The 15000-nt window shown below is 43.2% G+C and overlaps 1 protein-coding gene across 7 annotated transcripts in view; it reads left to right on the top strand.

Annotated features, from left to right (window-relative positions):
- The window catches only part of PPFIBP1 (PPFIB scaffold protein 1), a 262577-nt gene that overhangs the window by 104785 nt on the left and 142792 nt on the right, over nt 1–15000 (top strand). For all 7 annotated transcript variants that reach the window (XM_085884524.1, XM_085884523.1, XM_085884522.1 and 4 more), the window contains one exon: nt 7079–7165. In XM_085884524.1, coding sequence (XP_085740650.1) covers nt 7079–7165 — 87 coding nt within the window. The remainder of the gene's footprint in view (nt 1–7078; nt 7166–15000) is intronic.

The raw sequence follows: 15000 nt of genomic DNA, 5'->3' as shown, positions 1-15000 counted from the left end.
GCCCACATCTCTCAATGGTGAAGAATCACTTCAAAAATTTTCGTATCCAGATCTGGATCTTCACCAAAATCTAATCTTGTTGTCCTTGTCAGACACACGAACTCCTCCACCAAATTTCGTCTGAACCCGCTAACAATTTTTTGAGATATCCTGCTCACAGACAAATGGACAGGGGTGAAGACATAACCTTCGGTTGCGGAGGTAAAAATACCACAGATGCCTTCTACAACACTCACCTCTGGCCAGCCAGATCCTCGCACCTAGTGTCGGTTTACTGTGCATGTGAGATTATTGAAGCAAATGGGGAACCATGCCAGCAGCTGTGCAATAGATGTTTATTTGGCCAGCGAACCAACGTTACTGACCACACCCTGTCATCTATCAGACACCAATTATCCGCTTTGGATAATTATCCCCACGAGCGCGATCTCCGACCAAACCCAAACCGGATAAGTCAAGACAAATTTGATATCCTATTCCAAATGCGTTTAATCAAGCGAGCAAGGCAGAATATGGCAAGAGATATCAGCAATGGTTATTATACAGGAAATGGCAGGAAAGCGTAGATGGGCAATACAAGCAGTTATCTACAAATATAACAGGCACATATACATTTCCCCAATTATCCCCTACACAACAGACCTGCCCCCAGAATCTTAATCACTGAAGACCGAAACTCACTTGGCACCAAGACATACACCCAAAGAAGTCAGAGAGTGAGAGGGAAGAGGTGAAGAAGAAGACGTGATGATAACGAAATAAAGGGGGTTGTTTGCATGCCCCGACACACCTTGCAACAACCTGGCTTGATTGCTGCCACCCTATGATCTGGCCTGATGGGCCATATCTCATCCCTTCATGCTCCCTCCTGGGTTCCTCTCTCCATTCCGTTCGTACTCCCAATATATTGGGATGCCCGATGGTAACTGGCTGGCGTGATGGATTGCACAGCCTTGGTGGGAACGCTGCCGGTTCGGCGGACTGCTCTGCCATGGCCGGGCAGTGAGCTGAGCAATGGGGCTGAGGCGAATGTGCAGAGATGTGTGTCGTGAGGGAAGAGAAAGAAAGGCACAAAAAGGATCAGAGTGCATAAAGAGCGAGCATAGTGAAGTGAAGTGAACAAGCTAGAAAGAAAGAGAAAAGGAAAGATGGGTGTGATTGAACGGGTGTGCGAAAGGGGAAAAATAGCGCAAGGAGCAGAGTCAAGGTCAACCACACTGGACAGCGCTTGAGTCCCAAGTTCATTTCTGAAATGAATAATGTCTGAAATGAATGATGCCCAAGAACAAGCCAGACTCAAACTCTGACCCAGACAGACTGGATATTTTCCTTCTCTGCGCTTCTTCCACCACCCCTCTCTTTCCTCACAGCTCATTGGTGCAGAACCCACGAGGGTGGACTGACCCTCACCGCCAGTGATTGGCCAGGACCCGTACCTCTGCCCAGCAATGGAGCCTGATCGATGGGACGGGGCCTCTCCGGTGGATTTTCCGGAAAGGGGGAGGGGCAGAAATTTGACACGTACTTGTCACTTCAGTGATTAATGACTTCCTGTTGAGGGAGGACCCAGTGATGTCCTTCAACTGCACGCAGTTAGCCCACTGCGCAGTGTTCTCCACTATGACCAAAAGTGTGTGTGTGTGTGTGTGTGTGTGTGTGTGTGTGTGTGTGTGTGTGTGTGTGTGTGTGTGTGTGTGTGTGTGTGTGTGTGTGTGTGTGTGTGTGTGTGTGTGTGTGTGTGTGTGTGTGTGTGTGTTTAGAGTCGAAGATGTAGAAGGGAAAAGGACATGGACTAAAAGCGAACATTTTCAATGCATATCTGTCTGCTAAGCACACCCCGTGTATATTGTTCTGGTTTTGGAAAACTTACCCAAGGAGGAGAGCATTCACGGACACTTAGGTGACCTGAGGATCAATTATTTAATTAGTCATTGTATCGATAGTCCTTGGCCCTTGTCAAACGACTGTTTGGGGAGTGGTGGGGGCAGGGATGCTTTGACTCGGCTGTATTTTTCCCAGTGTAATGTTCCCCCCTCCCCCTCTGTTACTTTCAAGCTTTCTTCCTTCACACCATAATTTTGTTCAATCCCTCTGTTACTTTCAATCATTCCTCCTTCCCCACTGGTCCACCCCCTTTCTCAATGCACCAATTACCTCCCTCATCCCATTGGTCTTACCTTCAATCCCACGACCGTTCGGTCGTCCCTTGATCTGGCAGAGTCCCTCTCCTTTTTCCCTCTATTCGCGTCACCGCCTGGGATTATGTACATTCTCACATGCATGTTCATGATGCTGGGTGTTCGTAGCCTCCGTGATGGCACTTCTCGCAGGCATGGTACAGTGCAGAATTGTACGAGTGGATGTTTTGCGCACGCAGGGAGGAGCTGAGGGCTCTCATTGGTTGCATGAATGGAGGGGTGGGGGGCTGCCTTGAAAGTTCCCTCAGAATGATGTGGCATTTTCCACAAGCAATGTCGTGGACCCGCCCCCATCGGCTGTGGGCCAGAGAGCGAGAGAGAGAGAGAGGGGGGGAGGTGGAGGGGGCTCATGAGAAGGAGAAAAGAGCAACATGAGGAAGAATAAAAGGCAGCAGCAGATGGAGAAGGCTTGCATGAGTCGGGTCGAAAAGAGCTTGTGAGCAGATGGCTCAGAGATGCATGAGGCCCGAGGGAGAAAAAGGAAGAGGAGCTCTTGAGATGAAGGGAAAAACTCATGAGAGGAAGGAAAAGAGAGATTGAGAAGGCTCATGAGGAGAGGAAAAAAAATGAGTGAGTATAAAGAAAGGAATGTTTCACGAGCAGTTGGTGTTATGCTTCTGTGGAAAAAGAACACTCCTTCCACAAGCATCGTCCTGCGGTCTCAATCCTATCAGCCACGAAGGACGAGGTGGGTGAATGCAGCACTTAATCAATGGGAGCCTGAGGCGGAAGAAGCTGAGTCATAGGAGGGCGAGTCGCATATCTTTCTGGCATATCTCGGACGCCGGAGACAACTCCCCTACTGGGTCTGAGACAACTTGCTCAGATCGGGTCCCATTGCATCACATTGCCACTGCCCATCTGTCCCATCCATTTTCCTCTTATCTGCATTCTCTTGTATATTTTGGCTGAGTTGAGTTGGAAAGGAAAAGACTGCTTTTCTTTTCTCCATACTTTGCTTTTATTTTATTTTCAAGTTCTTCTTTTATTCTTCTCCCCTGAGTGAATGATGGCCAAGTATTTTGTGTAAGTAAGATTGAATTAAAAGAATGCGTGTTATGATTAAATCTGCTCCTATGTGCCTTATGCTTTCTTGTGTATGTATACTTGCTTTTAAATGATTGTTTGTTGTTATTTCCAATCTGTCTCTGTCTTTTCTTATATTGGTCCGACAGTGCACAAGTATAGTTAAATGGGAAGTTCTATCCCAATAATTTGCTCTTGTTAGCCAGCGCACACTCACTGTAACGCTCAGCAGTAATCCGAGTATGCGCTGAGGCCACATGACCCTAAATGAGTGGACGTCCAGAGGTAAGGTATCACGCGAAGTACTGTAGCCCTGCCTGGATTGGCCGTGCCAATTGGCACTCGTGGTTGCCTAACAACCTGCCAGTATGCGGAGTTATCTGTGCCCGGCGGCCTCAAAACGGGTCGTTCGAGATGGACCCGAGCGCTTCCCCTTGTGGCGAGCCTCGAACCCCATATCCGTAACAATATATTACATCCACGCAATATATTTTATCTTGTTTGACCTCTTGATTTTGCTTGATCCTCAGCAGGAGCAAATTTATTTGACAAAAAATTCCATTCTCGTGTTATATCAGCAGAAGGTGTTACTTAATGAGATGTGCCGATCATTGATATAAAAAGTAAGTCAGTAGTTCAGCATTTCAATGTCGATATAACATACACTTATTGTCCTCAACAGCAGTATTCTGTCTGCTTTATCTTTTTGAGCATAATGCCACCCAAGAGTCGAATTAAAAAAAAAAAATTAAGTTAGATGCACAGTGTGCACCAAAATTTCAAAAACAGCACAGAAATCATTTTACATGCCCCAAATTCAACTCACCAAATAAGCCACAAACTGTTTCATGTACCAGGCTGTGTGTATGTTTTGTTGTGCATCCAGATTTAATCACCAAATTCAAATGTCAATCGCTGAACATTCGGTGGTAGTCGCTAGACTTATTCGATAGACACAAAACGACAACCAGTACAGTGTCTGACATCATCGTTCCGAGGTCACATACTCCTAGCAGAAATTCCCTCAGCCCATGAAAAATGTAGGTCAAAATGTGCAGGAGTATTTTAAGGCCATTGCACACGAGGTAAATTTCACTTTTTTAACATGCTTGTCATGTGTCTAACATCTAACTGCATCCATGGGATATTTATAACAACCAGAAAGATGTGATGGGCTCACCACTACCAGTTTAATGCCAATCCTGGTCAATGTTGTGTTGTCGTGTTGGTGATTAAATATGCCGCACATCTCAATTTAAACACATTTTAACATGAAATACGCATGTATTTTGTAATGAGTAATTTTCAACTTGCAACCTTGTTAAAAACTAAAAACATACAACACTTCACACCTCATACAATATTATAATTTTCTTCCGCAAGGTACGTGTCCGATTACCTTTGGTAAAATGGCTAATGAAAATTCCTCATTCCCTTCAATGCGTTGTGACTAAAATGGCTGAGTTCAAATCCAGTCGGCACCATAGCATGATGCATAATTGGAGGTTGGGGGTAGGGGAATAAAGTATCCTTTGGATTATAATCATTGATTCCTGACTTTCCCGATCGATCAATATGGTAGATAATAAAGTGATTGGGTGACTTATCAACACAATCGGTGCTTTGTTTTTACGTGCATGCAGTGCGTGCCGTAAAGGGGCTGTCACACCTTGACGATTTAGCCAGCATATGCCGATTTATGAAAAATTTGTCTAAAACGCTGGCACACGTCGAATACGTTTTGGGTACGTTATGTGTACGTTAGGTGCACGCTGAAAAACACAACCATAGGTCGTATTACACTGGTTTAAAACGTTGTACTTTTTGGTTGTCCAAAAAAATTTGCATGCTTGAAATTTTATGATGTACTCGGCGTTTGGCTCACACGCTCCGCTATGCTGGCCATAAGTTGTAGGCACGTTATGCGATCATTGACACACGTTAATTGTATGTTACTCATAAGTCGAAACACGTAAAGGTAACATTCGCGTACCCGAAACTTATTTCTAACCTATGAGTAACGTTTTGTAAGCACGCTACACGAACGTTGTTCACACTTCGCAACACGCTACACGAACATTGTTCACACTTCGCAACACGCAACTTGAAAGTTCCTCATACGTCGAAACGCATCAAAGTAATGTTAGGGTACCCGTGACTTATTTATAACCTATGAATAACGTGCTTGGGAATTATTACGCTATGCATACGCTGGACTATCGTTGGGCATAGGTTGTGGACGACTAAAACGCAATAAACAATCGTTGATCTAACTTATCTATAAGTTATCAAAGCGTTCTGTGTTCATTACTAGTACGTTATGCATTTGTCAAAGTCGTTTTTAATTCTTTAAAAAGTAAAACAAAGAAATATTTCATCGTGGGAATGAGAAAAAAAAATAGCCGAAAAGAACATCGAACAATGGTGCAAAGTAGTCTCCTATTCGTGGACGATAAGAGGATCCATCATCACCCAACCCTCCCCATCACGCTCACATACTACTACTGACATAGACATACTACTACTACCAATGCTACTACTACAACTACTACTACTACTATTACTACTGTCACGCACACCAACTACTGCTAATAGTATTACTACTACTGATACTACTGGCATTGACATCTACTCAACATGGAGTCTGAAACAATGATGGGTTCCTCTTGTGAAGCCCATTTGTATATACCAATTCCCCTAAACGCTGCCAAATCGCCATTACACGGTAGATGTAAGTTAGAAACACGTTCAGTCAGTGCTGTGGTCGTCCGGAAGACGTCAATCTAATTCGTCTACATACGACAATGTGTGTTTTAGATAAGTTACAAATAGGTTCATAGCATGTTACTCAAAGGTTAGAAGCACGTTATACTTAGGTTCAAAGCATGCTACACATAGGTTAAACGCACATTACTCATAGGTTCATAGCACGCTAGTCATTGGTTCAAGGCAAGTTACAAATAGGTTCAATGCACGTTACTCATAGGTTCAGAGCACGCTACTCATAGGTTAAAAGGACGTTACCCATTGGTTGAAAATTAGGTTGCGGGTATGTTAAATATTACCTTGACGTGTTTCGACTTATGAGTAACCTACAAGTAACGTGTCTCCGTCGTGTGTAAACGATCGCGGAGCATGCCAGGAACATATGACAACGCATGCGGAACGTGTTAGCCATAAGCCGAGTACGTCGTAAAATTTTCAGCATGCTTGAAATTTCACGACGTATTACACGTACCACGTAATATGACAGCATACTTCATTGTTTTCCAGCCTACTCTTAACGTTTCCACAACTTACCTATACCGTATTTGACGTGCGCCTCGCATTTTAGACACATTTTTCATAGGCCAGCATACGCTGGCAAAATCGTCAAGGTGTGACTGCGATGTTGACACTTCAAATTCTCAGGCGGTTATGATTTAAATCAGCGTCCGGCAGGTTCTTAACAGGCTACGCCACGAGTTCGCCGACAACAGGCTCAGCATTCGTTGGTAAAAGTTATCAATAACACAACAAAACGTTCTGTGCCCGTTACTAATATGTTATGCATACGACCAACACGTTATGAATACGCGCAAAACTTAAAAAAAAAACATCAAAATTTCAGCGTACGCCAACGTTTTACATACATTTTTATACGTTGCCATCGCTGGTTAAAACGTCAAGGTGTGACGGGGCCCTTAGGAAGTTCTACATCCACCATCAAAAATCCAGGTGCATTTGTGCATGTATGCACCTGTAATTTTGAATCCTGGCAACAAGAGAGAGAAACTTTGCACATTTATTAAAAATAAGAAACCTTCATGCAGGTGTGCAGCCTGCGTTTCCTTGACTGTTTCTTCTTTTTACAGTCCAATGGACATTTCCATTATGGAGGAGAACGCCAACAAGAACAGCTGAACCATCTGGAAGGAGAGAAAGAGTCACTGATCTTGCAGGTTAGCCACTTAGAGCATCGCAGCATTCTTTATTTCACGGCACATTTTCCAGTTTGCTCGATCCTCGTGGCACACGAAACCATATTTTACCATGTCGGTGTGTATTATATTTCCATCACCCAGTAATCATGGGAAGAAAGAGTAAAAATCACTTTTATCCACCGAGATGAGCAAATTATAACCAACGTAGTGCAGTTAAAATCATTTAAATACATCAAGTTGTTTATGAAATATTTCAAACAATTATATATATATATTATTTTAAGCTTTTATTATGAAAGAACATCCTCCTTACCATTCAGCCTATGAAGGAATTATAAACTTAATCTTTTTCAAAACACTTCTCTTAAATACGTCATTAAAAATCACAGGGCAGTCAAATAATTTATTTAAAGCTGTTCCCAGAAGCAATCAAGTGAGAAATTGAAGGCCCGAACTTTCATTTGGCACTCGTGAGAAACTTGCTCCTGTCTTGAGGAGGAACAGAGGCACTTCGTGTCTGCTTCGATGCCTCTATGCTGGCAATCACTGCACAAACTTCCTGATCCAGGCTCTTTAGACATGACTTATTATTGTTCATTGATAAGTGTCAATGCTGAGAAGCTCACTTCACAATGGTGTTGTTGAAAAGGGCAGCAATACAATCAATGGCATGATCAGAAATGGTTGGATGCTCTTTTTTTCAACTGCAGGCAAAATGCATTTAGAAACACCTCACTGAACTTAAATTTGAGAGTGTGGTCCCTCCTGAGATCTAGAACTTCCCTTTCGTGCCTTCGAGATATCTCCTTTATTGACGCCTTTGCAGATAAAGTGAAATGATCAAGGACCCAGTCATACTGCTCCATGTTGCTCAACTTGAAGTGATGCCAAAACTTGTCGTGAAGCGCACACACCCAGATGTTCTGCTATCACATTCATCAGTTTTTTTTTTTCAGAATGTTTGTCACTTGTCTGTTTGAACATGTTCAGTGAGCCATGTCTTATTTCCTCTCTCCACATCCAAAGATTTGATTTTAACCCGTTTAGCTTGTCTGTACATGTAAGCACGTTCTCACCACAACCTTGCATTCTTCACTTCAATTAGTTGACTTGTTCAGGTGCTTGAAATGAACAAAACGCAGTGATGTTCTTTATTTTCACCCAATTACGAAAGTACCATGCGGCACATTAGGAACTGTGTCACAGCACACCAGTTGTGAAGCATTGACGTGGAGTGTAACATCCGGAGGGGAAAGGGGAGGGGAGGCGGGGGACTGTTGTGGAAATTAACAGAAATGTATATTTGAGGGTGCTTGCATATTTATCCTTTTTTGAAATACCCAAATGGTTGATGTGAATTGATTTTGATTGTTAAGAAAAAGAAAGTGAAAAGCTTAAAAATTTTGTTTGACTCACTTTTTTTCGGTGTATTTAAGAGGTCATATTGTGCATAGCTTGAAGTGTTTTTTTTTTATGCATGCTCATGGTAAATTAGCATTTTTACAGAATGCTATTGGAAATGACGTGTTTAAGTGCCAGCAGGTGACTTTGCATAATTATTGAGCTGAATGATTTCAACACATGCACACCTCTTCGATTTTGGTTCTGGCTTGGAGAAATAAGGTTTCTGGTTCTAAGAATCGGAGAACTATCGACCTGTTAGTTTAACTTCAGAATTTTTTTTTTTTTTTTTTACATGGTCAAGGCTCATGGAAGAGTGAGAACACAGAATGAACCAGGACACAACATAACAAAAAGAACAACAGAAGGAGAAGGGGGAAATGCCAACAGCAGGGCGGAAGGAGAAGATGGACATAGATGGGCAAACAAGGGTGAAAGCAACGTCACAAACTTTGTGGGGAAGTTTTTAGAGATGTTGCTTCAGCATCGGATGGGGAACTATTTAAATAGATTAAAACAAATTAAGGCAGTCAGCATGGATTTACAAAAGGGAGGTCATGTTTAACAAATTTATTGGAGTTCTATGAAGCAATTTCTGACTGTGGACAAGGGAAGCACAGTGGATTTAGTATATCTGGACTTTCAAAAGCTTTTGATTAGATGCCACAGAGAAAAATGTCTGCTGAGGTAAGGGCTGAAGGAATGGCTGGCAATGCAACTTAAACTGGATCGAAAACTGGCTAAGTGATTGGAGTGATCGTTTGGGATTTGGATTATACTTTTGTTATATTTTTTACATTTTTAACGTATACATACAACATGGAATCACAATTTATTTATGAACAGTGTGTTAAGATATGACCTCTAACAAGATGACCTTGAGGTATCCACACTTGCCTCTAAGCTGTCTAGCCTGGGTTTGAATCCAAACCCAGATATATGATGTCATCCCTGTGTTTCACAGATTGGGTGAATTATCAATGTGTGTGTTGTTCATATGATGGATGTTAAACTTGGTGTCATGTCTTCCGACATTAGTTAATGGAAATTAAAGATCCCCATGGTATCCTTCACAAAGAGTGGGCAAGTTCTCTCCTGCACCGTGGCCAAATTACAAATTTTTGCCCGAACCACTGTTGGGAAGGCAATGACAAACCACCCAGTCTGAGTGGGGGAGAGAGAGGAGTGGATTGAGGATGAAACAGGGAGTGGGGGAGAGACAGGGGAGTGAGGGAGGGGAGGGAGGTGGAAGAGAGAGAGCGAGAGGGGAGGGGGATAGAAGGGGAAGACGGGAGAGAGGGGAGAAGGAGAGGGAGGTAGAAAGAGGAGGGGAAATTTGGAGAGAGGAGAGGAGAGGGGGGAGAGAGGGAAGAAGGACAGGTGGGAGAGAGGGAGAGAGAGCGGGGAGAGGGGAGGGAGAGAGTAGGAGTGAGTGGGAGAGGGGAGGGAGAGAGTGGGAGAGGGGAAGGAGAGAGGATTTGGGTGGGGGAGGAATAAGTTTCCTTCTGTATCCATCCTCTCCACTCCATTCCTCCCTACTCTGTTGTTTGTCCAATTCTCCCTCTCTTTTATCCTTCAATTCCACTGTTGGTGTCCCATCTCCCCCCCCCCCCCATTCACCTCCACTACCCTCACGACTGTACTTTGTCCTGTTGCGTCCTGATCTGTTTCATGTTCTAGCTCTTCCACGAGCCTCGACTCTGTACACAAAAAAGTCTCAATTTGGGAACCATTGTACAGGCTTCATGGGCCAAATGGTCTCTTTCTGTGTTGAAGTTCTTTGGAAGAGAAGTCATCAATTATATATTGTGAAACGTGGTGTTTGTCCGTGCATTTGTCTGTCTCCCGTTTACAGCGGCCATTTCTCGCACTGCATTGACAAGCTCAACATTCAATTTCGAAATGACGGGAGAACAGGCATGAGTAAATTCTATTTTGCAACCAGGGTGGGTATTTTGTACTCTTTTGAGACAAATCCAACCCCTGCTGCCCTACGATGCACCACCATTTTAAGTCTGGCATTGGCTTAGCGGTTAGGGTGGTGGCTTGGGATCCGAGGATCCTGAGTTTGAGGCCCGTTCGCCGCTGAATTAACACCAGGTAGACTCAGCCTGTCATCCTTCCAAGGTCGGCAAAATGAGCACTTTTGTACTGGTAATAGGGGCACTGCATCAGTGGCAGAGCTGCGCCCCTAACCAATGATGCAACCAGAAGCCAAAAAGGCTGTACACGATGGGATCCACCATTTTGCGGTGGGCAGTATAAGTAGCTCAGAGCTTTGGCTCTCCGTGAAACCAAGAGTGCAATGTAATTAACCTTTTTAAAGTCCATGAAATATATTTAAATTGATAGATTAACTGATACTTTTCCCGTCAGTGGGGACGGGTACTTTTGTGAGCTTTTCCTGTCACTTGGGGCGGGTACTCTTCCTAGTCTTAAATATAAAGCTCTTTGTAACCACTGACTGATATTTAACATCAGTACTCTCTGGGTGACGTAGAAAGCTGAAATTTTGCTTACCGATAGACATCGAAGCCGCTACACCGGAAAAATTCAGTTTCATCAGACAACATCCACAAATTAAAATACAAATAATGGAAAAAAAAATGCACGTGAGTGACCCGAGACAATGGGGAAGCACGGTAATTTTGTGTGCCAACGGACATCGAAGCCAATACACCAGAAAAAAAATCACAGCACCGTCAAAGCATCCGTAAATGAAAATATAAATAAATGACAAAAATAAAAGAAAATAAATAAATGAAAAATCAAATACAGGTGAGCGACCCGAGACACTGTGGAAGCGCGGTTCATATGCTTACAAAATGTGTAAGCACACCCCGCTAGTAATATATTCTCACCCTAGGGATTAAGGTTAATCCCCTGACCCAAATTGTGGTGCGGGTGGTTAACACTGCCAGCCCGGATAGCCGAGCGGTTCTTCTTCGGAAGCGGACACGTTGATCCTCAGAGATTATAACCGGCATGGGAGGGGTGGGGTGCGGCACTGGTGGAGTGACGGAGGAACAGGGGGGTTTATACTCGAACCCCACGACAAATACAAGGACGCAGCAACTTAAAATAACCATGGAATTTAATGAAATAAGACAAATAGTTACAAGGGACAATAATTCAGATATAATAATAATAGTGAGATAAATTAAACCTAAAGTCGAGGCACCTCCACACACATACTTAAATACAGATAAGGGGAAATGAAATAAAACAAAATCCTTCCTTTATTCTGGCACTTAGCTTGATCCAGAGATCGTTTTATTGAACTTGGAATTGAGGCGCTTCGTCTTGTACTTGTAGACGTGCCCCAAAAAAATGGCGCCAAGCCGCTCTCTCGCAACGGGAAAAATGTACGTCAGGCGATTCGTGAAGCGATATTCAACACGAGGGGTCAGCGACTGCCGTGCAGCTTCTTCATCGATCGCACTTGCCGATACGCTGCTTTTCAGAATGGCGCCGTTCCCCTTGGTGACATACACGAGGCACCGGGGCCGTCTCTCACGACCCAACCAAGAGCCAGTGGCCAGCGTCTTGCTCAGTATGCGTGCCAATTTGCCTCAGCACGAATACGAGAATCGTACCGTGTTCTTCATGCGTCGAGGAAAGCCAGCCATAAAGCCCTGTTCTTACATCTAGCTACGTTCTCTCTCAACCGCGTGTGTCTCATACCCAACTGAACCAACAAAGCCAACAACCTCTTCGCTTCTCTATCTCTCCTGACGTCACACCGAACAACTGTATGAAAAAAAAATCGGTCTGAAAAAAAATAGTACATCATCAACAAATCGAAGAAAGGTGCTTGCATTCCTTAAATACAGGACATAATTTTAAAAGCTTTGATGCACTCGGCATCTTGGCTACCCCTTGAACAGTGAAACGTATGGCGTCAAGACGTACCCGGAAGTAGGTACAGTAGGTTTTAACTTTTAACTCGCAACACCCGAGCACCGTACAAGCATTCACGTTTTTGTTTGCCTTCGTAGTTGTTTTTCAAGACATTACCAATTGGTTGTTGTATATGAATTGGGTGTGCATTCGAAAGGCTGTGCCGATTACTGACACGGCGATCCGCGATAGTCCTTTCGGTATGAAGCGATACCGGTAGAGTCAAACTGGTACTGCGATCTGCGATAGTCATACCAGTACAGCAATCCGCGAAACTTTCAACTCTTCTTTAGCTCCAGCTATCCATCCATCGCCGGTCCTTTGCCCTATAGCTTCCAAACAGTGACTCCTCAGTCCTCACGATCCTGCCCTTTTTGCCTTCCCTCACCTGAATCCACCCTTTCGTTCCTCCATATCAAACCCCTCTGGTCATCCTTTCACCTCCCAACCCCTACTTCACACCATCTCCTTCTATCCATCCCCCACTCCTAACCCCTGTTCATTCCATATCCGAAACCACACCCCCACCATCACGTTACCAATTACCATATGAGCTCAGTTGCCTCAATGCAATGACCCGAATTACCCCATTAACTCATTACCTAGAGGCTACAACATACAAAGGGTCTCTCAGAGTGTGAAAATCATTGTGGAATTGAATAGATTTCTTTCTTTTCTTAAATTACTCGAATATAAGACCCGTCGCTTCGCTGATGGAAATGCCAATCTTTGCTGTGATGGCTCATAAATAGGGCAAGAAGAAAAGCATTCCTTGTAGTGTTGGGATAACCAATGTCGCAAGTTAGCGTTTGCAGTTTTGCCACATGTGCCCATGTCCCCATAAAGAAAAAAATAACAATACATTTTTGTCACAAACCTTCCCGGGGGTTCCCTGAATCCACCATAGTTTGATTTATTGAAATCAGTTAATCTATTCACAAATTGTAACACGGCAAACAAACGGACAGACAGACACGGCTCCTTTTATAATCGAGATTTCCTGCAAAACTTCCCAATAAAACCCGATCATTGTCGGCATCGTGTGAGATAAACAATACCTGCTCCCTGCTCGTATGGTGGAATTTTAAATGTACCCATTATACCAGTATACCGAAAAAACAAATCGGAATGAAAAAATAACAATTAGTTGATAAACCAAGCTGTGATACCAACAATGAACAAATCGAAGGAAGGTGTTTAAAATCTTTAAATACCGTACAGAGACTACAGGATTAAAAAAGCTGTGATGGACTTGGTTACACCGAGAACAGTACGTTTGATGTCAAGACCTACCAAGAAGTAAGTACAGTAGGTTTTAACTTTTAACCCTCAGCATCTTTGCAATCTGAGTAATACAAGCAATCATGTTTTTCTTTGCCCTCGTGACTGTTTTTAAAGCAATTGCCAATTGGTTATTACCTTCGCATTCTGTGAAAGGTTATGTTTTGGTCGGCGTGTATTTATTTATTTATTTATTTATTTATTTATTTATTTGTAATCTTGTGATTCGTATAACTCAAAAAGTATTAAACCGAATTGCATGAAATTTGGTGGGATGATTGGTTATTAGCTAGGAAGCATTCGCTTAGATTTTGGGATCGTTTGGGTCAAAGGTCAAGGTCAAGGTCACGAAAATGTCAAAATCGTCTTTTTACGATAACACGGTCAATTTTTATTCAATTTGCATGCAACTAACGCCAAAATGTTCAGAATTCAACGCCTCATCTTGTGATATGCAATATGACACAATGACGCCCATACTCTTGTTACCGGTTAGGGATCAAAGGTCAAGGGGGTCACGACCTTGAAAAATATGCGGTTTTTGTCATAACGCGGTCAATTCTTGTCCGCTTTACATGAACCCAGCACCAAAATGTTCAGAATTTAATGCCCAATCTTGTGACACAATGATGCCATAACACATGTCACCGGTTGGGGTAAAATGTCGGGTGGGGGGGGTCACGCCCTTGAAAAATATGCGGTTTTTGGCATAACTCAGTCAATTCTTATTCAATTTTCATGAAACCAGCATCAAACGAGATTACCTTCTCTTGTTGAAACGTTGTATTCACCGAGCTTGCGAGTGAAGACTCGCCAAAATGACGTGAGTTGATTGTTGTTTAGTCCGTAGCACCCAAAAGTCGGGGGGGGTCATGACATTATAGATATGTGGTTTGTGTCATAAGACCATTCATATGAAACCAGTTCCCCACACTCATACCAAGAACAAAAAAAGTAGTGGCGGCGAAGGTATGCGCTCTATGAGTGCCCGTTCTAGTTTTATATGAATCAGGTGTGCTTTCGAAAGCTTGTGTCGATTACCGATATGGAGATCCACGATAGCGATACCGGTATGAACCGATGTAGCCATCCGTGATAATTATACCGATATGATGGTCATACCGACAGGATGATGCGTGATAGCGATGGATACCAGCATGTGCCAATTATCAATACTGATCTCGCTTTAAAACAAATTCATTTTTAATACAAGTTGAAGTTGGAAGTAAAATAACTGTTCTCATGATGATGATGGGGGGGGGGATACTTTG

Source organism: Eptatretus burgeri, chromosome 6 (assembly GCF_056783735.1).
Source record: "Eptatretus burgeri isolate ZD-2024b chromosome 6, Ebu_testis_v1, whole genome shotgun sequence".
Classification (NCBI taxonomy): domain Eukaryota; kingdom Metazoa; phylum Chordata; class Myxini; order Myxiniformes; family Myxinidae; genus Eptatretus; species Eptatretus burgeri.
Note: the sequence above shows the minus strand (reverse complement) of the source record. Positions and strands in the feature narration are given on the sequence as shown.